The sequence below is a fragment of the Ictalurus furcatus genome, chromosome 23 (assembly GCF_023375685.1).
Source record: "Ictalurus furcatus strain D&B chromosome 23, Billie_1.0, whole genome shotgun sequence".
Taxonomy (NCBI): domain Eukaryota; kingdom Metazoa; phylum Chordata; class Actinopteri; order Siluriformes; family Ictaluridae; genus Ictalurus; species Ictalurus furcatus.
In genome coordinates this window covers 12846805-12874147 of record NC_071277.1, presented here as the reverse complement: position 1 = coordinate 12874147, position 27343 = coordinate 12846805, and the positions used below count along the sequence as shown (strand labels likewise).

At 39.2% G+C, this 27343-nt stretch overlaps 1 protein-coding gene across 1 annotated transcript; it reads left to right on the top strand.

The window, feature by feature from the left end:
- Nucleotides 1-540: 540 nt before the first annotated feature.
- On the top strand, nucleotides 541-26636 carry LOC128599775 (ankyrin repeat and SAM domain-containing protein 6-like). The gene is made up of 16 exons (XM_053611721.1): nucleotides 541-1069; nucleotides 6222-6748; nucleotides 13834-13878; nucleotides 14049-14253; nucleotides 14424-14530; nucleotides 14638-14777; nucleotides 14979-15225; nucleotides 15529-15578; nucleotides 15651-15860; nucleotides 16481-16649; nucleotides 18001-18191; nucleotides 22176-22362; nucleotides 23853-23920; nucleotides 24092-24208; nucleotides 24316-24400; nucleotides 24556-26636. The coding sequence occupies exons 1-16, from the start codon at nucleotides 735-737 to the stop codon at nucleotides 24594-24596; spliced, it is 2724 nt and encodes a 907-aa protein (XP_053467696.1). The 5' UTR covers nucleotides 541-734; the 3' UTR covers nucleotides 24597-26636.
- Nucleotides 26637-27343: the final 707 nt, after the last annotated feature.

Genomic DNA, 27343 nt, shown 5'->3' with positions numbered 1-27343 from the left:
CTGAGCTACCACTGACCCCAGACTTATTTCCTGCACTAACTTAAGTAGGTTTGCAACAAAAAACCCTGCCTCTAGTCTTCATTGGCTGCTCGCTGAAAGAGAAGAGACTAGGGCATCTGACCAATCAGAGCAGAGTATGGGTTTAGAATGAATCCTTTAGAACAGATAATTTAGTCATTTTTGACACTGGACGGGAAAAAAAAGATAAAGCTGCAGTTTAAATTATGAGCAAATTAAGGTTTTTGTGACTTTGGATGCATGTAAATCTATTGTATGAGACCTCTAAAACAAAAGTAGGCACGTTTCAAAACTATAATCGGTGCACTTTAACATTTTTAATGTTTGTGCGATTATCATACAAATCTACTAATTGTTGCATCTCCCAACTAAGACTCACTAATTACGTTGTATACTCTTTTGGATGTTTGATATGACAAGGAATGATACCTACAAAAGGTTTACACAATATGTATTTTAACAAACGGAACAGGCTCGTGGCCGTCTGTGGAAGCTGAATGACCCTTCAATGAGCATGCGCAGCCACGAGCGTGCGCGCGCAAACGTTGCAAGGAAAAAAGTTTCCAAATACTCTAAAAAGTAGCCTGCTGGTTGTTGAGTAATGTGTTTTTCCTGCGCCTTCGGTTAACAGCATCACTGTACGCCGATGATGTCGTTAATGTACCCGCCGATACGTAGAACGAGGCAAAAATTGCCGTTGTACTGAAAATTCCGAAATGAATTTCGGCGTTCCAGCAAATTCCCTCCTGTTGTTCCGTGCTTGCGATGAGGGCGACTATGAGAGTGCAAAAAGCATTCTCGAGCCTGCTGGGACCGACTCAGGGAGACAGTCCAAAACACGCCTGGATTCGGTGTCGGAGTGCAGTGTGGACATCGTGCGGGGAGGACTGCCACTTGTACCCGTCGATTGTACCGACGAAGAAGGGAACACCGCGTTACACTTCGCGGCTGCAAGTGGACACGAGCATTTAGTTAGATTCTTACTGAGAAAAGGGGCGTCTGTGGATAGTCGGAATAATTATGGCTGGACACCGCTCATGCAGGCAGCGAGGTATGACAATGACTCTTTATTTACTTGACACTACCTCGCGCAGTATCAGTATTTCAGTATCAGTAGGGTACATATCACGAGCAACAGTACTGCTGTAGTGAATATCAGCACAGCTGTGATTCGGCTGTAGGCGCGAGGCTGTAGGCCGAGTCTCACAACTAATCACAGCTGTGCTAATATTCAGTACGACAAGATTTCGAATGTGATGCTTTTATACAACACTTCCGTAAACAAGACATTAAAATCGAGTAACTGACATTTCTGACACAGTATTTGACAAATATTTTGTTATTTTTGCTCCGTCAACGAAAATCGTTCCCAAAGAAGCCACAGCTGGATAGAGCGTTCCGTGTTGCCATGCCAACGCACAGACCGATTAACAGCCCATAGTAAGTGGAGTAGCGGTTTCATTGAAACGAACTATTGCTCGAATTTTAATTAAATGTAGTGATACAAACAGGGAAATGTCCCAGGGCAGTTATACTAAATATTAGCACTCTTGGTACAGCGCTTGTCCAATGAAGTTAGTGGACCAGAAATAACTGTTGTTTAAATCCATCCATATAAGCTTAATCTACAGGGTCGCAGGGAACCTGGAGCCCATCCCAGGGAGCATCGGGCACAAGGTGGGGTAGGGGCAGGGCACAATCACATACACCTTCACACAACCATTCATACACTATGGACACTTTGGACATGCCAATTAGCCTACCATCCATGTCTTTAGACTGGGGAGGAAACCAGAGTACCCCAGGGCAGACGTGGGAATCAAACCCCCAACCCTGGAGTGTGAGGCGGATGTTCTAACCACTAAGCCACTGTGCGCCCTAACTGTTGTTAAACAACAACAACAACAACAAAAACCCACAAAACGATGTAATACCTTTTAGGTCGATTTCGGTACATGCATATTTCAGTAGAACGACAAGAGGAAGAGGTATTCAGCCTAACTTCTTTTTAGTTCGGTCTTGGGTACAAAACCAGCATAGGAGTTGAAAGTACTGGAGATTGGACATAAATGTAAGACCATTCTTCCTTCAAAAACAGTCCACCTTAGTTCTTCACCTTCATGGGCTGTTATGTACATCACTTTTGCAAGCAGCTTAAATTCATGTAGAGCCCCATTGGGACCTACTTAATAAAAATAACTTGTGGCCATTAATGTATTAATGGGAACAAGCTAAATAAGTTTAGGCACGTCAGTTCAATTAAATAATTGTACTGGCATGGCCATATGCAGTTATTGGCATGACCATATGCAGATTGTACAATCATCATAAAAATCACAGAAAGGAGAAGAATTGTTACTAACAAACACATTTAATTATGTTAGTGAGTGTCCATGTAAAACAGGTTTGTGTGTTTAGTGCTCCAAATATTTGGTTTGACATGTTATGCACACTGAGATGTTTTTCTGTTCAGCACAGCTGTAAAATGTGGTGAAGGTGAAATTACTGCATTGGGGTAGTTATTGGTTCTCTTCCACTTTAGCTTCTTTTTTTCTGTAATCTTAGGCAAATGAGTCCCCCCCCCCCATATGAAAGAGCACTTTTGCTTTTGGAGTCACTGCTTGGGAAATCTCTTGAGGCACTGCTGTGCATTGCACTGCTCACATGTGGTTCTGGCAGATTCTAATTGGTCAATCTTACCATATTTTCTGGTGGTGCTACACTATCTTATTCTATGCATAGGAGCTCATTAACCCTTTGACATTAAGGCATATTTACTAGTGCATTCCTTTGTCTTTACCTTAATAGCAGCATGAAGTATTATATATTGGCTTAGTGCTGCACAGAAAAATCAAATCAGTATAAGATTAAGACAGAATAAAATAAACACAATTAAGAAATCCAATATATTAAATAAAACAATTGGGAGACACTTAAAGTAAAACAAAACAGGGTCCACGATAGAGCTCTGGGGTACCCCAGAGTTATTACTAGCTAAAGAATAGGAGAAGTTACCAATCCTAACTGAGAAAGTCCTGTTATTAAGGTAGGAGACAAACCACTTTAAAACTTTGATCTGGATGGCTACACCATATTTTAGATGATCCAGAAGAATTCTGTGGTCAACCGTTTTCAAAAGCTGCACTATATTAAAACAGTGCATGTTGCAGAATCAACGGTCAGCAATAAATAATTAGCTACCTTGAGGAGGGCAGATTCCATGCTATTGTTTAAAGGCTGACTGGAAATGTTAAAAAATGTTGTTCCTGGTTAACAATGAGGAAAGCTACAATAAAATTACCTTCTCTGAAACCTTTAAAAGAAAGATAGTTCTGAGATTGGTCTAAAATTGTGTAGAACTGCATGTTTAAAACAAGATGGAACTGTGCAGAGGTAGTAGACCTCATATGCAAGATTAAATCTGTCAGGTAGGAGAGTGACTCAGGCTCAAACTGGAGTAGGAGGGCAGAATATAACAGTTGATCAGAGGGCTCATGGTCTGGTCGTCAAGTAAGTGACCTTAATGTTGTCAATGAAAACTTCGAAATTAAAAGCTTCACAAACTCTTCACAAGTTTCCGCATTGGCTTCTTGGATAGATGTGAGAGCAGTAGTCATTGCTGCATTTATTGTATCTAAAAGAACATTAGGTCTTTGAGAATTGGGACACAATAAGCTCATCTATACTGGTGTACTGAAGTGAATTCTCCATGTTGTTAGCAAATGGAGCAACTGCAAAAGCATCTAAGTACTTACAAACCATGTATGGCCCAATTAAGCATGAGAAATATTTATGCAGTCTGGGTTTATGCAGTGCACAGGGCTTCGTAGGTAGTTAGGAAAAGTGACACGTGCCTAAAGGGGTTTACATGACAATGCTTCCTCTGCCTTGCCATCTACCCCCATAAAAGTTCAAATATGAAAATTTGACTGTAGTTATCTCCAGTTTATGTTTTCTGTTGCTGAAACAGATGCAGAGCTGCTTCCCCGGTGTGTGCAGATGTGCTAGCAAATGATAGCTTGAAACCATGGCATTTAGAAATAAAACAATTGATACTCAGACAAACGACTTTGTTCAAAGGGAAAGTAACACACCACTGTGTCTAGCGAATGTCTAGCATATGTTCTGCCTGCCGCGAAAGACATCTGTAAAATCATGTTTGGAGGAATGTCTCCCACCAGATTACTTGCATCCCCCTTTCAAATGTCAGTTATTCACTGCATCAGATCTGGCAAGTGATATGACTGTGTTGCAGCTGGATGTGGCAGGGCTACAGATGTGGCAGGGCTAGCACAATTGCCGAGTTGTGTCCGGTACGTGAAAGAGGAGGTGGACTTTCTTTCTTTTTTTTTTTTTTGTCAGCCTCTTCCAGCCTGCACAACTGGCGACGTATTAATTGATATGCTGGGTTAGTTTGTACAAGATGCAGGTATGGCATGGGATAAACGTGTTGGGATATGCACAAACTGCACCCATTCAATGCCTGGGAGGGTGAGCGGGTTGGTCACATGCGTCCAGCAGATAGCCCCTTTAACAAAGTGGACCCATTGCATGATCCATCACAAAGCTCTCACTGCAAAGACAATGTCAGAGTCTCTTGAGACTGTTATAAAGCAGGCAGTGTAAATGGCGAATTATATTGAAGCATGAACTTTAAACTCGCACCAGTTTTTGCTACTGTGTTGGGTTATGGTGTCGAGCATGAGCACCTATTCTTTCACATGGAGGTGCACTGGCTTGCATGTTACCTTGATGAACCCTGTGGGTAGCACAGCTGTCATATCTAGTGGACATTTTTGATCGACTGAACTCGCTCAATACATCGATGCAAGGGAGAGATGCAAATATCTGGCCGCTGGCAGACAAAGTTTGTGCATTCACTGGCAAATTGGATCTTTGGCGTGATTGGCTAGTAAACAAAAATTTTGACATGTTTGCAACCTTTTCCGACTGTGCGCAAGAGACAGGGATGGTGAATATCTTTTCTTTGATACACACCATAAATGTTGGACTGAAACAGCAATTTGGCTATTTCAGTGATGATTACACTTCATTTGCATGGGTCCGGGACCCCTTCAGTTGCCCAGGCAAAGACCAAGCTGTCGAAATGGAGGCGCAATTAATTGAAGTAGCGAGTGACATCAAATTGAGATCTCTTTGTCACTTGCTCACTGTCCACATTTTGGTTGTTGATGATGAAAGAATACCCTCAATTGTCAGATTCTGCAGTCAGATTTTTCATTCCATTCGCGTCAACATACCTGTGCGAGGTAGGTTTTTCTAAATTGGCAGTGCTGAAAGCCAAGTATTGAAATCTCCTCCAGGTAGAAAATGACGTCAGACTTGCACTTACTGACGTTGAGAATCAAGCACAGGTGTCTCACTAATAAATTTGACAATAATATGCTAGTCAATAGGGAATGTTCCCAGAAAGTTCCCTGTTGCCTAGCGTTCTATTGTCAAATTTGTCACTGTTCTGTTTCACACTGCTGACAATGCAGTTCCCTTTTAATTGCAATCAATTAGCTTATGTATATGTAGCCTACACTAAAACAAACAAGTAAATGTTAAAACAGCTTACGGTTCAAGTGCTAAGCATTCTATTCCCATGGTTTTCTGATCATCTGCTTGTCGAATGGGGGTAGAGTGGGGTGTGTGGAGTGGGGGGCTCCATATGCTAGAAAGTACTTCATGGGGGAGTTTTAATTTCAAAAGGTTTAGAGCCCCTGTGCTAGCGTATTGGCTTGTGAAAAACTGTGTGCTTAGTAGAAGAGTGGTTTCCCCCCCTTTTAAACCCAAGTAGCCTCTCCTGATGTGAGATAAGGAGGAAGATACTTTTTCAGAGGAGGCAATGTGGACTTGATTAAATGTAAATATTTATTACACCTTGCATAATATAAGTGGTATTTCATGATGAATAACCTGCTTTATTCTGCAGGCTCTTGCATGTATTGTTTGATACAGACACATATAAAATCAAGAGCCTATTGTTACACCCATAATATCTTGCTATTTTTTTAAATGTTTTTCCAAGGTATAGATAGCTAGCTACATATACATGTACACTATTTCTTAAATACTATGGGATTTTATTTTATAATGAGTTTACACTATAAGAACTCAGACTTCCCAGACTTCCGTGAATTGACATTCTCTGTTTTTTTTTCTTCTTTTTTTTCTTTTTCTTTTTTTTGTGTGTACAGGTTTGGCCATTGGAATGTGTCTCACATCTTGCTTGAGAACGGGGCAGAGATCAATGGCAGGAATCGCATGGGAGCTAGTGTACTCACTATGGCAGCCCGTGGGGGCCACACACATGTTGCCAAACTCCTCCTTGAGCATGGAGCATTTGTGGATGACTTTGACCACCTTTCTGCAGCTGAAAGAAATGCTAATGGGAATAACAGTAACCACAGTGATAATGGGAAGAACTTCTTGGATATCACATCTTTATTGGTTAGTGCTCAGCAGGGTCATGAGGCTATGGTCAGACTGCTTTTGGAGTGGGGAGCTGATGTGAACTTTTCACAGAAGACCACGGGTTGGAGTGCACTAATGTTAGCCACATTGAGTGGGAAGGCTAGTATAGCTCAGCAGCTAGTCGAGAGGGGTGCTGATCCTGATCAGCTTAACGTTCTGTCCAAAACAGCTTTTGAAGTGGCACTGCATCTTAAGCAAAAAGAGGTGAAGAGTTATCTGGATTCCATCACCACAGTTCGTCCACAACCAGGTAAGATCGGTTAGATGGAAGGGGAATGGGATGATGGATGACATTATCTTTGCTCATATGTTATTGAATGTTCTGGGTAGCTGTCAACCTAATCTATATATTTGACATCAGCATTCAGACAGACACCACATGTGCAGTATGTATATTGACTATTGACTCTTAGGAATAATATTGAAGACAGGAAATCCATGTAGAGATCTCTGTTCAACATAGTTTCAGTGGCTAGTGAGGAGCTATGATACTGACCAAAGCAAACATTCCATTCAGTTCAGTTTTATTAGTATAGCACTTTTTCAATTCAATTCAATTCAGTTTTATTTGTATAGCGCTTTTAACAATGGACATTGTCCCAAAGCAGCTTTACAGAAATAAATAAATTGAGAATATACATTTTAAATGTATGAATTTATTCCTAATGAGAAAGCCAGAGGTGACGGTGGCAAGGAAAAACTCCCTGAGACAACATGAGGAAGAAATCTTGAGAGGAACCAGACTCAAAAGGGAACCCATCCTCATCTGGGTGAAACCTGATAGTGTGATTATAAATAAATCCCTTCTATAATTGTGCTAATACTACATGGTTAAATAGTGCAATTGTGTAACCAGGAAATTCATTATAATTTTTACAGGAAGTCTGTTTTGTTGAACTTATCCTCTGTTTACTGATGGAGATTTGATTGCAAAACTGTTTGTGACAATTGCAGTCGTAAAGCTATCATAGCATAACTGTTCATATGTATTGCGGTCCAAAGCCATCTTTATGTTTTTTAAATTTGTATCATCCTCAGTAATCTCAATGACCTTTAGGCTGTGCTATGTGGGGCCATGCTCAGCAGCAGCATGTGACATCCAATTGATGAGAATTCCAACCAGAAGTAGGGCATCAGGATGGATTGGGCAGGTCTGGAGAGCAGAAGGGGTCAGGATCACTGATCTCTCAGGAGTAACGTGTAGCTCGACAGACAGAGAGAGAGGGGGAGAGATTATTGGTATTGTCCAATAATGGTTAAGGACAATGTACTTGCATGCAGAGTGCAAACAGGGAGTGCAGGCGGGGGGGGACACCATCCAAGCCTCGTAGTTCACCACAACACTCTTTGCCCGTGAGCCGTATAGATCTACTCCTTTACCTATGAAAAAAACTATTCACAAAAGACTTGCCTAAACAAATATCTTTTCAGCCTAGACATAAACACTGACACTGTATCTGAGTCCCGAACACTAATTGGAAGGCTGTTCTATAACTGTGGGGCTTTGTAGGAGAAAGCTCTACTTCCTGTTGTTTCATTTCTGAGATGAAAGAAGGTTATCCTAGTAATATTAACTACGAGTGTCAAATGAAAGACTGGGGTCAATAATCACACACAAGTCTTTTAATGCTGCCCATGATGAAACAGAAAGGCCATCCAGAGTAACTATGTCATCAGAAAGTTTACTTCTAGCTATGTATGTGGTCCTAGTACAAGTATTAATAAGCATCCAGTGTCTAATGTCCTTTACACATTCCTCAACTTTATTAAGCTGGTGTCTGTCATCTGGCTTTGCTGAAACACACCACTGTGTATCATCAGCATAACAGTGGAAGCTAATACCATGTTTATACCATGTAATAATTTTACCCAGAGGTAGCATACAGTATATAAAGAAAAGATGTGGGCCTAAAAGTGGGCTTTTAACTAGGGATGCACCGAATGATTGGCAACCGAAGTTATTCGGCCAAAAATAGCAAAAAAGCATTTTCGGTGTTCGGCTGAAATAAGTGAAATAATAAGTGAAAAGGCCGAATAAATTTGACCGAACAATGACGTGTTTGATGACGCGACCAAATAGCCTAGCAAACAGAGTGAGACGTGCGAATGTCACGACCTCGATGAGGGGGCGTGCACATGCACGAGCTACGTGCTCTTCGGATGTTTACTGTGGACACACGTGCGTTTGTTTTGTTTCGGTTCCGGAGCATGTTTCTGTCACGTCGTAAGGGAGTAGAGTACGGAAGCAGGTAAAGACGTATTTATTTAAGGGCAGGCAGACAAATCCTATATCTACTATAATACTCCGCGAGATGTACAAGGAGGTGAGCGGTATATATCCCCAATATAATCAGCCGTATAGAACCGAATAGAACCATTTTTTGCACTCTTGTTAATGCACTTTTTAATGCACTTAATTGTTGTAGGCTACAGAGTGTTGCATTCTTTCAGCAGTCAGTTATAGGCCTAACATAGGCTATTCAAGGGGGGCTCAAAGATGACCACATCAAAATATTTTTATTTAACTAATTTATTTGTTTAAAGTTATATAGTGCCTTGTTGGTAGCCTATGCCTGCTGGAATGAAAAAAAATGTAAAGTGTTAAATAAATATTTTGAAATTGTAGTTTTTGTAATTGATTCTTTTCTTTGAAAAGCAAGACAAAATAGTAGAAAGCACATTTTGACTATTTAATTTATGCAATGGTGAAAAAAATGGCAAAATAAATGGAAAAAATGCGAGAAAACGTGTTCGGTATTCGGCCTTTTCATTATATTCGGTTTCAGCTTCGGCCAAGAATTTTCATTTCGGTGCATCCCTACTTTTAACAATGAACATTGTCCCAAAGCAGCTTTACAGAAATATATAAATTCAGGATATAAATTTTAAATGGATGAATTTATCACTAATGAGCCAGGCAGAGGCGACGGTGGCAAGGAAAAACTCACTGAGACTATATGAGGAAGAGTGGTACCAGACTCAAAAGGGAACCCATTGTCTTCTGGGTGAGAACAGATTACTTATAAATAAATAATTGCAATGATGCATGATCAGATATACTATGTATATGTACAGAAGGGTGTTAGGCCTAGAGTGTGTTAGTAGATCCATCTCAAGTTTGCAGACTGAAATTATACTGGCCTCCCAACCAAGACATAGTCTGGGGAAGTCTAATATGCACATAAAAAAAATTCTAATATATACATACAGTGCCCTCCACTAATATTGGCACCTTTGAGCAAAGAAAGCTGTGAAAAATTGTCTTAATTGTTTAACCTTTTGATATTTTGTTTATTAAGTTCACAAACATACTCTGCTCTCATTGATATCAAACAATTGTAAACAAAACACAGGTTTATGCAAAAAAAAGTCTTTGTTAAATATAGGTGTGCAACAATTATTGGAAAATTGAAAAATATATTTGAAGTATATTCCCATTTTTATTTATATATATATAATTTTTTTTAGTACATCTGGGTGACTAGGAACAGGAAATTGTTCAGCCATGACTTCTTGTTTCACAGTTATACATATGAGGTAACACATAGGCCAAATAGGCCAAATTCCCTTAGTCATTCATCACAATGGGTAAGACCAAGGAATACTGCTGTGATGTACAGCAAAAGGTTGTTGAGCTTCACAAAATGGGAAGTGGCTATAATAAAATAGCAAAAGCAATTAAAATGCCCATTTCCACGATCAGGGCAATAATTAAGAAGTTCCAATCAACTGGAAATGTTATGGAAGAGTACGTGTGTCTATATCGTCTCAACGCGCTGTGAAGAGGATGGTTCGAGTGGCCAAAAAATCTCCATGGATCACAGCTGGAGAATTGCAGAAGTTAGTTGTGTCTTGGGGTCAGAAAGTCTCCAAAACTACAATCCAAACTCACCTACATCACCACAAGTAGTTTGGAAGAGTTTCAAGAAAAAGCCTCTACTCTCATCCAAAAACAAACTCGAGCATCTTCAGTTTACCAGACACTACAGGAACTTCAAATGGGATCGGGTTCTATGGTCAGATGAAACCAAAATAGAGCTCTTTGGCAATAAACACCAGAGATGGTTTTGGCGTACATAGAGAGGTAGCCATATGGAAAAGTACCTCATGCCCATGGTTAAATATGGTGGTGGCTCTTTAATGTTTTGGGGTTGTTTTTCTGCCAGAGGACCTGGTCACTTTGTTAGGATACATGCCATCATGGACTCTATCAAATATCAACAGATATTACATTAAAACCTGACTGCCCCTGCCAGAAAGCTTAAAATGGGTTTGGACATTGTTGGATGGTTGGTTCCAACATGGTTGGATCTTCCAGCAGGACAATGATCCAAAACATGCAACCAAATCAACACAAAAATGGTTTACTGACCACAAAATCAAGGTCCTGCAATAGCTATCCCAGTCCCCTGACTTGAAATCCATAGAAAACCTGTGGGGTGAACTGAAGAGTCCACCAGCGTGGTCCTCGAAATCTGAAGGCTCTGGAGAGATTCTGTATGGAGGAATGGTCTCAGATCCCTTACCATGTATTCTCCAACCTCATCAGAATACTCAGAGCTGTTATTTTGGCAAAGGGAGGTAGCACAAAGCATTGACTAAAAGGGTTCCAATAATTGTTGTATTTAACAAAGATTTTTTTGTTTTTTAATAAAACTGTTTTGTTTACGGTTGTTTGATATCCACGAGAGCAGAATGTTTTTGTGAATTTTTTTGAACAAAAGGTTAAACAATAAAGACAATTTTTCACAACCTTCTTTTGCTCATATTACATCACATAAGCATGGCTCTTCTGTAAGAATAAAAAAAACATTAGGTAATCATCATAGCTAAGTTATATATTTATTATTATGTATTTATTTATTTTTACAATCTACTAAAACATCTTTGTGTCTTTTGTGTAATTTATTGTCGGTATACTGGGAAAAAACATAACAAAGATGCTTAAACAAGGGAACTTTATTTGCAGATGAGCGAATTCACTGACTCAAGCACTGGCTTGCTGAATTAGGAAGATGGGAACCTTGTTTATAACTTGGTGTTTACTGACTTGAGGGCAGAAGTATGATGAACCTGATGAAGGTGAAATTAATTACAATTCATGAAAGTAAATAAACCACAAACATTAAATAAACAAATGTATTAATTGAATATTACAACATTATTTATTTATTTTTACAGAACTGTGTAATGTTAATCTATTTATCAACTTGATTTTGCTTTATGTTCCCATGTTTCATTTGCTATTACAAAACATGAAACAAATAAAAATAACTTGGATCAGTGAGTCCTTTAGAGTCCTTAGATTATTTCCTTCACCCTGGTATTATCCAGTGTGTGAGTCAGCCAGTTGGGTAATTTAGCTCATAAGGAATTCTGCATTTTTGATCAGTGAATCCTTCACTCGTTCCCAGGAGCTGGGAGTATACATTATTTTTTGCCAGCCATTGTCAGTCCTTTAATAAATACAGCCCACCTTTATAAGGCTATTTGCTCATGCTAAATAAGTCAGTCTTGGATCCACTGAGTGCAAGTGCGAAGTCTGTTTGCAGCAGATGGACAAAAAGAATGATTCAGTCCATGGCAGTGACCTCTATTGAGTTGTTCACTTTAGTGGTTTGTTTAAAAGAAAAAAGACAATTGTCTGTGAGCAAAACATTTGTACCAAGCAGTAGGGCTAGGTGTTGCGACCAATTTGCCTATTCGATTCTTATCTATATGGTTTCAATTCGATTTCAATTTGGATTAGCTATCAATATTTAATTTAAAATGTTAGTTTTGCAGATGTGGAATCCATATTTTAATATAAATGCTGGTAACTGAAACCCTCCTACTTAACTATATTACTGAAATACACATTTACTTTAACAATAGGGCTCACACAATTATGTTGAATTACTTTTTACTTTTACTTTGAGTAACAAACATTGTAACAAGAAATCATAAATATGTGTATACAGTGCACACAAGTTAAGCACAAACTGCGCACTGCACATTACTGTAAAAAAAACAAAAAACATTGTAAATGTGTAACAGTAAAATTCATTAACAGCTTGAAACATAGAAATGAAACCGTTTTCAAAATTCAAAACATGGAAGATGGCGACATCTTCAGGACGAGACGCGAACTACAGATAATATTCACATCCTCTCAAGTAAAGCACGCGCATTAAGAATCGATTCGGGGATTTCCCAAATCTATATCATTCCGTTAAATTGAAGATCGATTAAAATCGGAGCATCGATATTTTTTTACCTAGCCCTACTAAGCAGGTATAACATCTATGATTAAAAAGGCAACCTACTGTAAACTAGAAAAGTATTTAGGCAAAATTACAAACAAGCAACTTTTACCAACTGTGCTAATACACCAGAGAAGAGCGGTTTTCTGGCAAAAATATCTATATATTTTATAATATATATAGAGTACTTTGGGCCTTTTGACAAACTCTGTGGTACTTTTCAAAGCTTGCTAAGCTCTCTCTTCCTCATCTGTTTACAGATCTGGGAAAGAGCAATGTAAACTTTTCCATTGAAAACAGTGGCATCCATTATTGTTTAAAAGGAAATCGTTCAAAACTACCCCCCGCCATGTGCCATGGAAAAGGCACATGACTGCTTGCTTGGAGTTTGTTAAAAGGCACCAAATGGACTCTCATGTCATGAGAAAAAAGATTCTATGGTCTGAGCAAACCAAGATTAAATTCTTTGGCAAGTATGCCAAGGACATCTGGAGGTTAACCAGAGATTGCTTCACACCTGGCCAATTTCTTCCCTATGGTGAAGCATAGTGCAAGAACTGGGAATTTTGTCAGGATTGATGGAAAGATGATGGATCATAGTACAGAGACATCCTTGAGGATGACCTACTCAGGACCTCAGACTAGCACAAATGTTCACATTCCAATGTGACGATGACCCGAGACACTCAGCCAAGACAAGAAATGCATAGAAATATCAATGAACCAGTTGTATGTACCAGTTATGTTACATAATAAGTACATCCATATTAAACTGGTAACGTCTTTGAAACCAAGCTTATGTTTTTTGTATTTCACTGAATGTTACCATTGTTTTACCATATTATCCAATTATTCCGATCTATAAAATAGGCAACATGCAGGGATATATTCAGAGTGCATAATTAAATAGCAGTGCAGTTCATCACGAACATGGATCAGTATCTATTGGAACTGGTAAATATAACCCCAGCTATTTCAGCTGTTTGAAATGGAGACATATGTATTTGGAATAGAGAGATCGGGGTGATTATAAATAAATTTAATCCTATAAGTATTTCTTTACTTTCTTGCTGTTTTTCTTTCTGTCCAATAGATGATGAGAAGAAAAGACCTGATGTTTTCAGTGCTCTAAAGCTAGGTGAGTGCCACTCAGGATAATGAATGCTTTAAAATCTGATAATGCAATAATATGATCTGGATGAATGTATAAACAGTAAATGATGTATACTGATGCCCCAGGCTTTTTTATTTTATTTTATTTGTGTGTGTGTGTGTGTGTGTGTGTGTGTGTGTGTGTGTGTGTAATAGGAAATGCGCAACTGGTGAAGGAGATACTAGAGGAGGATCCATCTCAGGTGAACATGGCTAATGCAGATGGGGCATCGCCTCTGATGATTGCAGCTGTGAGCGGTCTGTTGGAAGTGGTGCAGCTTCTGGTTGAGAGGAATGCAGACATAGACAAACAGGATGGGGTCCATGGCTGGACAGCTCTTATGCAGGCAACATATCATGGGTAAGGCTTGCATCTCGGAATTTTCACTAATACTGGTTATTTTCTGTTTAAAAAATAAAAACACAATTGCTCTAACAACATTTTGCCATAAAATATTTTTTTATAATACATGCTGCACTTCTTAGACACACAGAGTGTTTAGATGTCCTCCTCTTTTTTTCCTTTTGCAGGAATAAGGATGTGGTGAAATATCTGCTGAGTCAGGGAGCTGATGTAAATCTAAGGGCAAAGAATGGATACACAGCCTTTGACCTAGTCATGCTATTAAATGACCCAGGTAGAGTGAAAAGTACTTATCATTATCTCACACTGTTTTTTCCATGTAGTAAATAAATAAAATATCTAATTGTCGTTCTTTCCCGATTCTTCTCTATCTTACTCAAGACACTGAATTAGTGAGACTGTTGGCTGCTGTGTGCATGATGGTAGATAAAGACAAGAGTAGGCACAGAGACAAAATCTCCCCCAAGAAACACCTGTCTCCCAGTGTACTTGTACCACCAGATGATAAAGGAGGCCTAAAGGTGGGGCTCTGTGTACACAGTATCATACATAATTTAATGTCTCGAAGTCTTATGGGTAGTAGATCCATGTAAAAATTTCCTCACCACAGTTTAAGTGATGTACTAATGTTCTTGCTTTGCTGGGACATGGCCCCTTACAAACCAGATATTTCATAGGTTTACAGACTGGCTTTCATACACTTCTCCTCTCTTCCTCTCCAGTCCTGGTGGAACCGCATGTCTAATCGCTTTCGTAGACTGAAGCTAACACACACACTAAGGCATGGGCTCCCTCCCAATCGCTTAGCTCCATTTCATGATAACCCAGGGGTTCTGCTGGATGCTACCATGAAAGCAGAGAACAGAAAAGACACAAACAACTCTGAACCAAGTGGTGTAATGGTTTCTCCTTCTGGAGCACCTATGGATGACTTCACCATTGCATGGACTGATAAGAGCAAAGAGAGTGGTAAGATGCTATTCATGAATTTATGTACTGCCACTCTTTGTCAGTGTAATACTTATACAGATTATCTCTTGTTTTTACACAGCCCTGAAAAATTATGCAGATAAAAATAATCTAACGATTTAATTAGAATCTTTGTTTAATTTAAGATTCTTTAAAGGGACACAATATTCAATCAGTATATGTGGAAACTGCTGGATGATTTAAAACATGATTAAAAACAATACTAACTTTCTCAAATTATCACAGAATGTATAAGATATATGAAGAATATACGTCAGTTGTGCTGTTCTATGATTTCTGAAGGTCTTGGCAGAAACAGCAGTGACAAAGATGACCTTCTCATTACCACAATGGTAAGCATTTTCATGACAAACCATGGATTTGAAAGCTTCTTTTGCAAGAAGTATAATGATCTCTCCTTTTAGCTGAGAAATGGTGCACCTCTGACTCGCTTGCCCAATGACAAGCTTAAAGCTGTTATCCCACCCTTCCTGCCTCCATCCAACTTTGAGCCATGGAACTCCGACCGGTCACGGGTTTTGAAGGAGGGAGGCAAGACAAGTGAGCAGTCTCGTCTGACTATGCCTCAGAGACCAAGCAAAGCCAACTTCAACACCAGTGGAAACTCTGATATTGTAAGTGTCTGATACGGCCTTGTCTGTGGTATTATTTATGCCAGGTGGCATAAATAATACCAACTCAATACAACTCAAAATTTGTACATAGCTACCTAGCTTTCATTATTTCAGAATTGCATTACTGGTGACACCACTTGATTTTTATTCTGCCATTTAGCTATTTTATTCAGGGTTTTTTTCCTGTATTTTTTGTTGTTCCTAACAACCAATTAGGGTATGATATGACACATTATTGTATATATAAGCAATATTATTGTGCTTATATTTTGCTTTTGTCCTCCCACAAACGTAGTTGGATGATAGACCTGGGTTCAGGGAGCTGCTGCGCACGGCAAATGAAATCAAATTAGTCTTCAAAAGGGAAATCAGGGCTAAAATTGTGTAGTGTGAGTTCAGCATTAAGATGTTTTTCCACATAGGCTGTATAGAATCAATGGACCATGAAGAAGGAACACATTTCAGTCAGTGTTTTAAAATGTAAATAGTTGCAATCTTATTTAAGGAGCAGAGATTCATACAAAATAGCTGCAGTAATATTGGTGCCGAAGTTGTGCGTGAGCTTTCTTTTTTTTTTTTTTCTGATCATCTGTACCTCATTTTTTCCACTGATGTTTTAGACATCCATAAGTCGAGTAGTGAGCAGATCCATGAAGTTTCCCAGTATCAGTAAGATCCCATCCTCCTCCCCCTCCAACTCGGGCAACTATAACTCACCTCACTCATCAGGGGGTTCCAACGGAGTAGGAGGGGTCAATCGCCATACATCAGACCTGCATAATCGTTCAGGTATATCCAAACACACATTGATGTAAAAAGAAAACTTTTGCTAATTTTTGCTTTTATTGATTATAGCCAACAATGTAGTCAGAAAATTAAATGCATAAATGGTCTTTTCCCAAAATAAATATTATTTTCTTTTTATTATTATTATTATTATTACAATTATTATTATTATTAGTAGTAGTAGAAATTCTGGTAGTGTTTTTAAAGAGCTGCAGAAGGATTTGAGGGTCTGTGTAAATGCGTTTTTGTCTTAACTTTCTAACCAATGTCACACAACCTCGTTGCATCCTCCTGGCCACAGAGGTGCTTGACAGCCACGGCTGCTTTCGAGCCGGAGTCATGCTCTGCCTCGGCCACATATTGTCACCATGCATATCTCTATGAGCTCAGATTTCACGGAACTTAAGGCACTCGTTGAGTATGTGTACCACAATGCCACACCTGGTTTGAATACATCCGCTGTGCAAATTGGTACTGCCTGCATGTCCTCTGTGCTGCATGGCTAATGCATTAATGCTATGTTATGTGGCAGAAGTAAGAGCAGGCTGGTATGTGTGCTCAGGTGCTTGCTGCATGTTCTTTCCTGTGCACAAGTCTACATTCTAAAGTCTTTAAATTATGTACAGTTTGGTGTAGTTATATTAAAGTAATATTAGGCTGCATTTTTAATTCCCAAAGGGCATTATCTGAGTTGCGAATTTCATATGGCTTCCAGATGGACAAATGTCCTCCAGCATCATTGTTATACATCAAGTAGTGAGTGTAAACAGTGAATAGGAAGCCATTTGGGAATTAGCCTAACTGTGTCAATATTCCTGTGAGAAATTGGGTTAAATTTAACATGTTTATGCAGATCACATTTTGAGCCATATTATATGCCTGTAATTGTTAACGTGTATAAAACTGCTCCTGTGTAATTAATTTGATGACTCTTTTAAAAGCTAAATATAAACAAAATGAGTCTCTTAAGAGTTACAGATGCCATATAATAGTTTGTAACCTTTAACCTAATCAAAAAGTCAGTTTAAAAGATAGAACTGTGGAGATTGTGGTTTAATGAAGAAACAGTGTTTAATGTTAGCCAGTTAACTTTAGCTAAGCTCACCCATTTTGCAGGAGATTGGATTTTGATGAAACATTAAATCATCCCAATTTACTAAAAGAAAATCTTTCTGATTAATAGAGTTTAATAGATTTTGTTGGAAAAAGCTCAGTGTTTGGACTCAATTTACCTTGTTTGACACATAATGCATCTTGTTTTACATCAGGATTAATACTAGTATCCTTGAAGCAAGCACTTGGGAGCTGTTCTTAATCGTCTTACCCATTTTGTCTCATTTGACTCTCTCCTCAGGAGGCAGTGCATCTGACAGCGTACTGTCTCAAATTGCTGCCCAAAGGAAGAGGGCCGCAGGCCTGCTTGATGTCAAAGCACCAACTCAAGAGGCATCAACCTCTACACCCCTGCCCACCGTGCCTGATAGTAGCCTGCCCAGCATTCAAAGCAACCCAAGCCTGGTGACAAGTGACTTGCATTCCAGATGGGTATAGTCCTGCTGACATGTTTTTCCTTATCACGAGATACAAAAATATTTTTATATTGCCTTTAAATAATTTACAAGTTGCTAACCACAGATATGAAAAGGTAGATGGCTTTTAGGCAGGTAGATGAAATGTGAAAAAAGATTTGTGCAACATTTGGATGTAAGAATCATGGAGACACTTCACCATGGTCACGTCACTGAATCACTTATCACAGGTGAGCTCTCTGACAATATGTGTGTTTTCATTTTATGATGGACTTTAGAGAAGTTACGATGAGGGTGCTTGCTAATTTAGATTTTAGGCTACTGTTTAACTGGATTGAGATTATTAGCTAAGATTTGTTAATGTTAAAATTAGTTTGTGGATATGGTTTAGGATTATTCTTCTACTGTATGTTTATGATAAAGCAGTGGCTATAATAGATGTTTGCAATAGTTAAGGTTAGATTGAGATCTTTAAATAGCCGTACATTATTGGATCTATTTCTGATGAATATGAAGTAGTCTTTTTACATAACCATTCATTCATTTATCTTCAGTAAATGTTTTATCCAGAGCAGGGTGGTGGTGGAACTTAACAAACAAAACTATGTGCAAAGCTGGACATTTCACACTGGATGAGACACCACTCTGTCACACCGTCACAGGGCACCATTCACACACTCATTCACACTTGGTGTCAATCTAGTGTAGCTAGTTCTCCTACTTCAATCTGGACCTTGGGGGAAAAAAACAGAGAACCCATAGAAACCAGTGGTTACAACCATGGTAAGCAGAAATGCATCTCAGAGTGCACAACACATTAAACATTGATTCAGATGGGCTACAGAAGACCACATCGAGTTCTACTCCTGTCACTCCTGCCAAAAACAGGAATCTGAGGTGGCCACAGACTCACTGAAACTGGACAATTCAAGATTGGAAAAAACATCACCTGGTCAGATGAATCTCTATTTTTATTGTGACATGCGGAACTAGCCTACCTTTTTTGACTGGTGTGGTGGTGTAATGATGTGAGGAATGTTTTCTTGGCACACTCAATACCCCTCAATACCAATCAAGTATCATTTGAATGCCACAGCTTATCTGATTATTGTAGCTGATTGTGTACATCAAAGAGATCAACCCCAACAGTTCTGTTGTTTGATGTGAACTTTAACTGAAGCTCTTGACCTGGGTCTGCATGATTTTTATGAACTGCACTGCTGTCAGATTAGCTGATTTATTGCATTTGTATGTATGTGCAGATAGAATTGCATGTATGAGCAGATATACAGTCCCCTGTGAAAGGCCATTTCTTTATTTTTGCTATACACTGAAGATATTTTGGTTTAAGATCAAAAGATAAATATGAGACGAGAGATCAGAATTTCAGCTTTAATTTCCTGATATTTACATCTAGTTGTGTTAAACAACTTAGAACATGGCACCACCAAATTTTTGGTGAACAAAAGTATTGGAACAGATAGTATTAAAATAAAGTCAGTAACACTTTGGTTGCATATCACTTGCTTGCAATAACTGCATCAAGCCCAATGTCACCAAAATGTCGCATTTTTCTTTTGTGATGCTTTTCCAGGCTTATACCACAGCTTAGTTCAGTTGCTGTTTGTTTTGGGGGGTTTTCTGTTCAGTCTCTCTTTAGGAGGTGAAATTCATGCTCAATTGGGTTAAGGTCTGGTGAGTGACCATACCAGTCTAAAGCCTTCCATTTTCCCCCCCTGGTGAAGTCCTTTGCTGTGTTAGTAATGTGTTTTGGGTAATTGTCTTGCCGCATGATGAAATTCCCAATAAGATTGGATGCATCTCTGTAAACTGGCAGGAAGAATGTTTCTGTAGACTTCTGATTTAATTCTGCTACCATCATGAGCTACATCTTCAATAAAGATTAGTGAGCCCATTCCAGAAACTGCCATCAAGCCCAAGTCATGACGCTACCTCCACCATGCTTGACAGATGAGCTCGTATGTTTTGGATCATGAGCAGATCTTTTCTTTCTCCACATTTTGGCCTTTCCAACACTTTGGTAGAGGTTAATCTTGGTTCTAGAACCTTTGTGGTTCATCTCTGTATTTCTTTGCGAATTCCAATCTGGCTTTCCGATTCTTACTACTGAGGAGTGTTTTGCATCTTGTGGTATGGCCTCTATATTCCTGCTCTTAAAATGGTGGATTATGATACCTTCACCCCTGCCCCGTGGAGGTTGTTGATGTCACTGACTGCTGTTTTTCCTTCATATCTCTCACAATGTTTGTGTCATAAACTGCTGTTTTTTCCCTTGGCAACAACAAATGCAGTTTTCACAGGAGAAACCCAGGGCTCAAACCAAGAGTACACATTCAGACCTATTAATTCTTTAAACAATCAATATAACAGGACACACCTGGGCAACAAGAAACACCCATCTGTCACATGTTCAGTATGTTTGATCATCTGAGAAATTTGTGAATTCAAATGAAAGGTGCTATGTTCTAAGTTGTTTAGCACATTTATATCTAAATAACAGCAAATGAAAGCTAAAATTCTGATCTGTTATCTCATATTCATCTTTTGATTTCAAACCCAAATTGTCTTCAATGTATTGCAAAAAAAAAGAAAGAATTGTTCTTGCCATTCCAATACAGTGCTCTGAAAAAGTATTTGCCCATCCTGATTTCTTTCTCGGTTTTTGTGTACATCTCATAGTAAATAGTTTTAGATCCTCAAATGAAATGCAACATAAAACAATGCAGCCTGAGTAAACACACAATACAGTTTTTATTTATTTATTTATTTATTTTAATGAAGTAAAAAAAAGTTGTACAACACCTATCACCAATGTGAAAAACTAATTGCCCCCTTAAACTTCCAATTTGGTTGTGCCACCTTTAGCAGCAATAACTTACGGATTAAGGACCAGACATTCTCCTTTAGGATTTTCTGGTAGAGAGCAGAATTCATGTTTCCCTCAATTATTTGTTGGAAACATAAATTCTGCAAGTTGCCCAGGCTCTGAAGCAGCAAAGCATCCCCACACCATCACACTTCCACCACCATGCTTGACTGTAGGTATGATGTTCTTTTTGCGAAATTCTGTATTTGGTTTACACCAGATGTAATGGGACCCCTGTCTTCCAAGCAGTTCCACTTTTGACTCATCAATCCACAGAACATTCTCCCAAAAGGTTTGAGGAACATTTAATGTGTGTTTTTGGCAAAATTCAGACAAGCCTTAATGTTCTTCTGGGTTAGCAGTGGTTTTCACCTCACCACTCTTCCATGGATGCCATTTTTGCCCAGTGTCTTTCTGATAGTGGAGTCATGAACAGTGACCTTTATTGATGCAAGAGAGGCCTGTAGTTCCTTTGATGTTGTCCTTGACTCTTTTGTGATTTGCTGGATGGGTAGTTGCTCTGCTTTTGGAGGAATTTTGGAAGGTTGGACACTTCTGGGAAGGTTCACTATCGTGCCAAGTTTTTCCATTTGCTGTGGTCCTTTGGAATCCCTGAGCCTTTGAAAAAGCTTTGTAACCCTTCCCAGACTGATGTATTTCAATCACCTTCTTTCATCATTTTTGGAATGTTTTTCCATTTTGGCATAGTGTGTTACTGGGTAAGACCTTTTAACCAACTTCATTAGTAACTACAGGGGCAAATACATTCACACAGGCCCAGTTGGTATTGGATAACTTTTTTTGCTTCAATAATTAACATTATCAGTTAAAACCTGTATTTTGTGTTTACTCAGGTTGCCTTTGTTTTATTTTAGATTTTGTTTTAATTTCTGAAACAATTTAGCATGAGATATACACAAAAACAGAAGAAATCAGGATGAGGCAAATACTTTTTCACAACACTGTGCTTTTGGAGGGGACTGTACAGGTTTTCTTAATAATGAGGCCAGTGAGTGTGTAGCTCTTTCGGAAACCATATTAGCTACACTGGGTAAGAGTTTCATGAGTATTTTTGAATTCCATAATTCTAACATTAGCCTCCAATCTCCACAGAAGGTTGATCTAAAGAAGAGGCCACAGTCTGGGAATTCTTCCACATCTAAGAGTACATCCCCCACCCTGACTCCATCGCCGTCCCCAACTCCTAAACCTCTCATTGGTGAAACCCTATCTTCTGCTTCCTCCCAGCCATGTTCTAAAAGTAGTGGTGGATCCAGCAGTGGCACCATCACTGACGAAGGTCAGTGCATATAAAAATTATCAGACTTAGTTTCAGTTTAGGAATGCACTGTCATTCACCATACTGTGATTTGACTAGGTATGCTAGAGCTATCAGGCTTTTTTTGTGTGTGTGTAGCAGTTCCTAACATACCTGAGCCAGTACCATCAGCCTGTATTACCTGGTACAGTTGTGTCTGGAGCTTGAGCTCCTTACCAGTATGGACTATTTGGTGTTATACTGGACCAAGGATGTAGACAGGGTATTTAGAAAGGCACATATCTGTCTGTATAAGGCGTGTATTCACAGCGTGTCAGAGCAAAAACCAAGCCATGAAGTCCAAGGCACTCTTCATAGAACACGCTGATCAAATTGTGTCAAGACATAGATCTGGGCAAGGGCCACTTTAACAGAGCTTTAGAAGTCAATAGAGAAGGGAGGACCTGCTGGAAGATCCGTCATCTCAGAAATACTCCATCAGTCAGGGCTTTATGGTAGAGTGCCTAAATGAAATCCACTGCTGTGTAAAAATACCGCTCATCAAGTGGCTAATACACTATGGCGATGTATGGTGGTAACAGCATCACGATATGGGAGTACTTCTCAGCGGCAGGAACAGGAGACTGGTCAGAATTGAGGGACGGATGAATGTAGCCAAATACAGAGAGATTCTTGAAGAAAACCTGCTGTTGAGTGGACACAACCTCAGACTGTGGCGAGGTTTAAGAATTGAGGGACGGATGAATGTAGCCAAATACAGAGAGATTCTTGAAGAAAACCTGCTGTTGAGTGGACACAACCTCAGACTGTGGCGATGCTTTCAGCATGACAACGACTTGAGGAATACAGCAAAGACAACACTGGATTGGCTTTGGGACAAGTCTCTGAATGTCCATCAGTTGCCCAGCCAAATTCAGACTTGAATCCCATGGCAGTCCCTCCTAGATTTTGCAATTTTGCGATCATAGAAATTAACACAAAATCAAGGAAACACCTCAATATTTGCAGGAGTTTGCAATTTTTCAAAATAACCACAGATTTTCTGCAGATTGGGGCCAAAATGCATCATGTGATGTAATCAAAACGCATATTCAGCCAAAGACCTCTTTGATTCATGTGTGTCGAACATGAACAGCTAAAAGGTCTTATTTTCCAACAAACTTCACTGTGAAAGACCGTGCAAAACAATTTCATGCAACTGCCATTTTGCCAATTCATGCAAAAAAGCACCAAAAAACTCCCCAAAGTGCAACACAAATTCTGAAAAAATCTGCAGCAAAATCAAGCATTTTTGGCTGCAACAATCACAAAAATACTCTGTGAAAATTTGTATGGACTGCCATGAGACTTGTGTGGAGAGACCTGAAAATTGCAGTTCAGACAGTTGTAGCCTGTAGCAATTATATACACAGAAAAGTGTGCACAAATCTTGTGTGTGAAGTTGTCTGAATTGTTTCCAAACCCACTGTCAATGTTGTGATTTTTACCTTTATCCTTATCCCTTTTTACAGATGAACTTTCAGGTATACTAAGAAAACTTTCCCTGGAGAAATATCAGCCGATCTTTGAAGAACAGGAGGTATAGACATGGATATTTGTACAGTCTGTAACTTTTTCTTGTATTTGCAGTGGATTTAACAAATGAATATAGTTTTATTTCCACTTTGACTAAGGTACGCCTATTACAAAACACTATTATTACATGCCTGCATTTATTCTTATGTATATTACCTTATTGTTTTATCTGCAGGTAGACATGGAGGCCTTTTTGACTCTGACTGACAGAGATCTGCAGGAGCTGGGGATTAAAACAGATGGGCCCAGACAACAGATTCTGGCAGCCATTTCTGAACTTAATGCTGGAAAGGTGTTGTTTTTTTTCTGTTAAAAACTGGTAGTCAACTTTGTCTTAATTTTGATACCTCTTGCTGTCAATATTCAAAGTAATTATTTATTATTATTTATTAATTTCAGGGAAGAGAAAGACAGATACTGCAGGAAACTATCCACAATTTCCAGTCGTCTTTTGGGAGTAGTGCAAGTAACCAGCATCCTACAGGTTATTCACATTTTGAGTATTACAGAAATCTCAGCCTTTAGCGATATTCTGTATATTTTTACAGTTTTTGCAGAATCTTTGTGTACTTATTACCATTTCAGTGTATCTGGATATTCTAATATACATTCACATTCTCTTTATTTTTTTTAATCCAGTTTGGCCAAGACATCAGCTGCACACCCTTAACAAAAGGTAACACGTTTGGCCAGATGAGGGATTGGAGAATGGTGCCTTCTATGGTTCTAGAACTTCTATTTAGTGTTTTAACTTTTTCAAGAAACTCTGTAGTTCAGTTTCTAATGAGCTGCTGGAAGATCTGTCCACCACTAAGACAAAGAACATCCTCATTACAGCCAAGACTGATTGCGTCATCGTACCCAAAGCAAACGAGAAATCGCAAAGGACCTCACACATTATTCTGCATAAATGGTCACATCTTAGTATAATACATACAAGCACAATACATGGCAAATGTGAATGGTCGTAACTGTTTATAACTGTTTTTGCCTTTGGTTTGTATTTTTATTATCTGATGTGTGTTTTTTGCCATCCAATTCGTGTTCTCCAGCCATTGCTTTTGTGTTCAACTAAGTTGGGATATGATCAAAAATAATATATCTCAGATGACATATGAGGTACATTGATCAGCCATAATATTAAAACCACTTGCCTAATATTGTGTATGTCCCCCTTGTTCTGCCAAAACAGTTCTGACCCATCGAGGCATGGACTCCACAAGACCTCTGAATTTGTGCTGTGGTTTTTGGCACCAAGACTTTAGCAGCAGATCCTTTAAGTCCTGTAAGTTGAGAGGTGGGGCCTCCATGGATTGGACTTGATGTCCAGCACATCCCACAGATGCTTGATCGTATTGAGGTCTGGGGAGTTTGTAGGCCATGTCAACACCTTGAACTTTTCGTCATGTTCCTCAAACCATTCCTGAACAATTTTTTGCAGTATGGTAGGATGCATTATCCTGCTGCAGAGGCCACTGCCATTATGGAATACCATTTCCATGAATGGGTGTACTTGGTCTGCAACATTGTTTAAGTAGGTGGTATGTGTCAAAGTAACATCCACATGAATGCCAGGACCCAAGGTTTCACAGCAGAACATTGCCCAGAGCATCACACTTCCTCCACCAGCTTGCCTTCTTCCCATAGTGCATTCTGATGCTATATCTTCCCCAGATAAGCATTCACTGGCCATCTACATGATGTAAAAGAAGACGTGATTCATCAGACCAGACCACCCTCTTCCATTGCTCCATGGTCCAGTTCTAATGCTCGCGTGTCTATTGTAGGTGCTTTCGGCGGTAGAAAGGGGTCAGCACTCTCACCAGTCTCCAGGTACGCAGCCCCATACGCAGCAGTGCAATGCACAGTGTATACTTACACCTTTCTATCATAGCCAGCATTAGCTTTTTCCGCAATTTGTGCTACTATAGCTGTCCTGTTGGATCAGACCAGCCCGACTAGCCTTTGCTCCCCACGGTCTTGGGCACCCATGACCCTGTTGCTGGTTCACTGGTTGTCCTACCTTGGACCAATTTTGATTGATACTAACCACCACACTTTGTGAACTGACTGTTCACTTGCTGCCTAATATATCCCACCCCTTGACAGGTGCCACTGTAATGAGATAATCAGTGTTATTCACTTCATTGTCAGTGGTTTTAATGTTATGGTTGATGTATAGTGTATAAACTACAGTATATTTTATTAGGATACTACTGAAATTCTACCATTTCTGACTATTTTTGGCCAAAGTGTTTTTGACCATCTCAAGTAAATATGGTTAACTGATGTTAACTGTGTATTTTACCTAAATTTCAATCATTTTATATAACTATATTCTTGTACACTGTCAAGTAACATAAATAACATTTTCACCTAATTTATAGTCTGACATTTTGCCATCTAAATGTGTTTTTCCAAGCTACAAATGAAAGATGAGCAAGCATGTCATCAGATCATTTAACCTTGCATCTGACCAGTATGTGGTTGTAAAGAACATTTACCATCAACTGGTTTATAAGTGTTACCATTCAACTATTAACCATTCACCTAACAAGTGCTGAAGTGATGAACAGTAAGAGTACTTTTTTTTTTTTTAAGTTTAAGTTTATTGCTTACTGTAACATAAATCAAATGCTTGTGGTAGCCTTCCATAAGCGTCTCACATTACTTTGCCAGACTTTTTGCTCATTCCTCTAAATAGAACTCGTGTAACTCAATCAGGTTTGTAGGCCTCTTTTGATCAGGCATGCTTGTTCAGTCCACAAATTTTCTATGGGACTCAGGTCAGTTCTTTGTGATGGACACTCCAATACTTTCACTTTTGTGTCTTTAAGCCATTTTTTTTTGTTACAACTTTATGATTGAGATCATTGTCCTAATGGCAGATTTAGTTGCGACAAGTTTTAACTTTCTGCCTGTTGTCTTGAGGTTTTGCTTCAGTATTGTTAACAAATATATATATATTTTTTACAATTCCACCAGTCCCTTTTCCAGCAAAACCCCCACGTGACAACGCTGACACCCCCATGCTTCACATTGGGATGGTTTTTTGGATTAACAGCCTCACCCTTGTACCTCCATCCATAGCCCTTATCATTATAGCCCACGGTTAAATTTTTGTTTCATCTCACCAGAGAACATTCCTCCAAAAGGCTAGGACTTTGTCCTGGTGATCACCTGCAAACTTCAGTCTGGATTTTTAATGTCAGTTTTGGAGTAGGGGCTACTTCCTTGCACGACAGTCTTTCGGCCATGGCAATGTAGGACTGTCGTTATGGTGGATGTTCAGTGCCCTCCACTAATGCAGTGCCCCCCCAAATGACACAGCTAACAGCAGCTGTGGCACACGCATCACAGAAGAAAGCAACAACTTGGTGATGTCAATGGGTTGCTGGATTGATGCAGTTATTCTGAGCAAGGGATA

Bases quoted from the DNA above. Each gene is read 5' to 3' on its own strand.
- LOC128599775 (XM_053611721.1), top strand. From the start codon at position 735: ATGAATTTCGGCGTTCCAGCAAATTCCCTCCTGTTGTTCCGTGCTTGC. The intron at 13,879-14,048 runs GTGAGTGCCACT...TGTGTGTAATAG, and splicing joins TTTCAGTGCTCTAAAGCTAG to GAAATGCGCAACTGGTGAAG. The intron at 18,192-22,175 runs GTATAGTCCTGC...CAATCTCCACAG, and splicing joins GTGACTTGCATTCCAGATGG to AAGGTTGATCTAAAGAAGAG.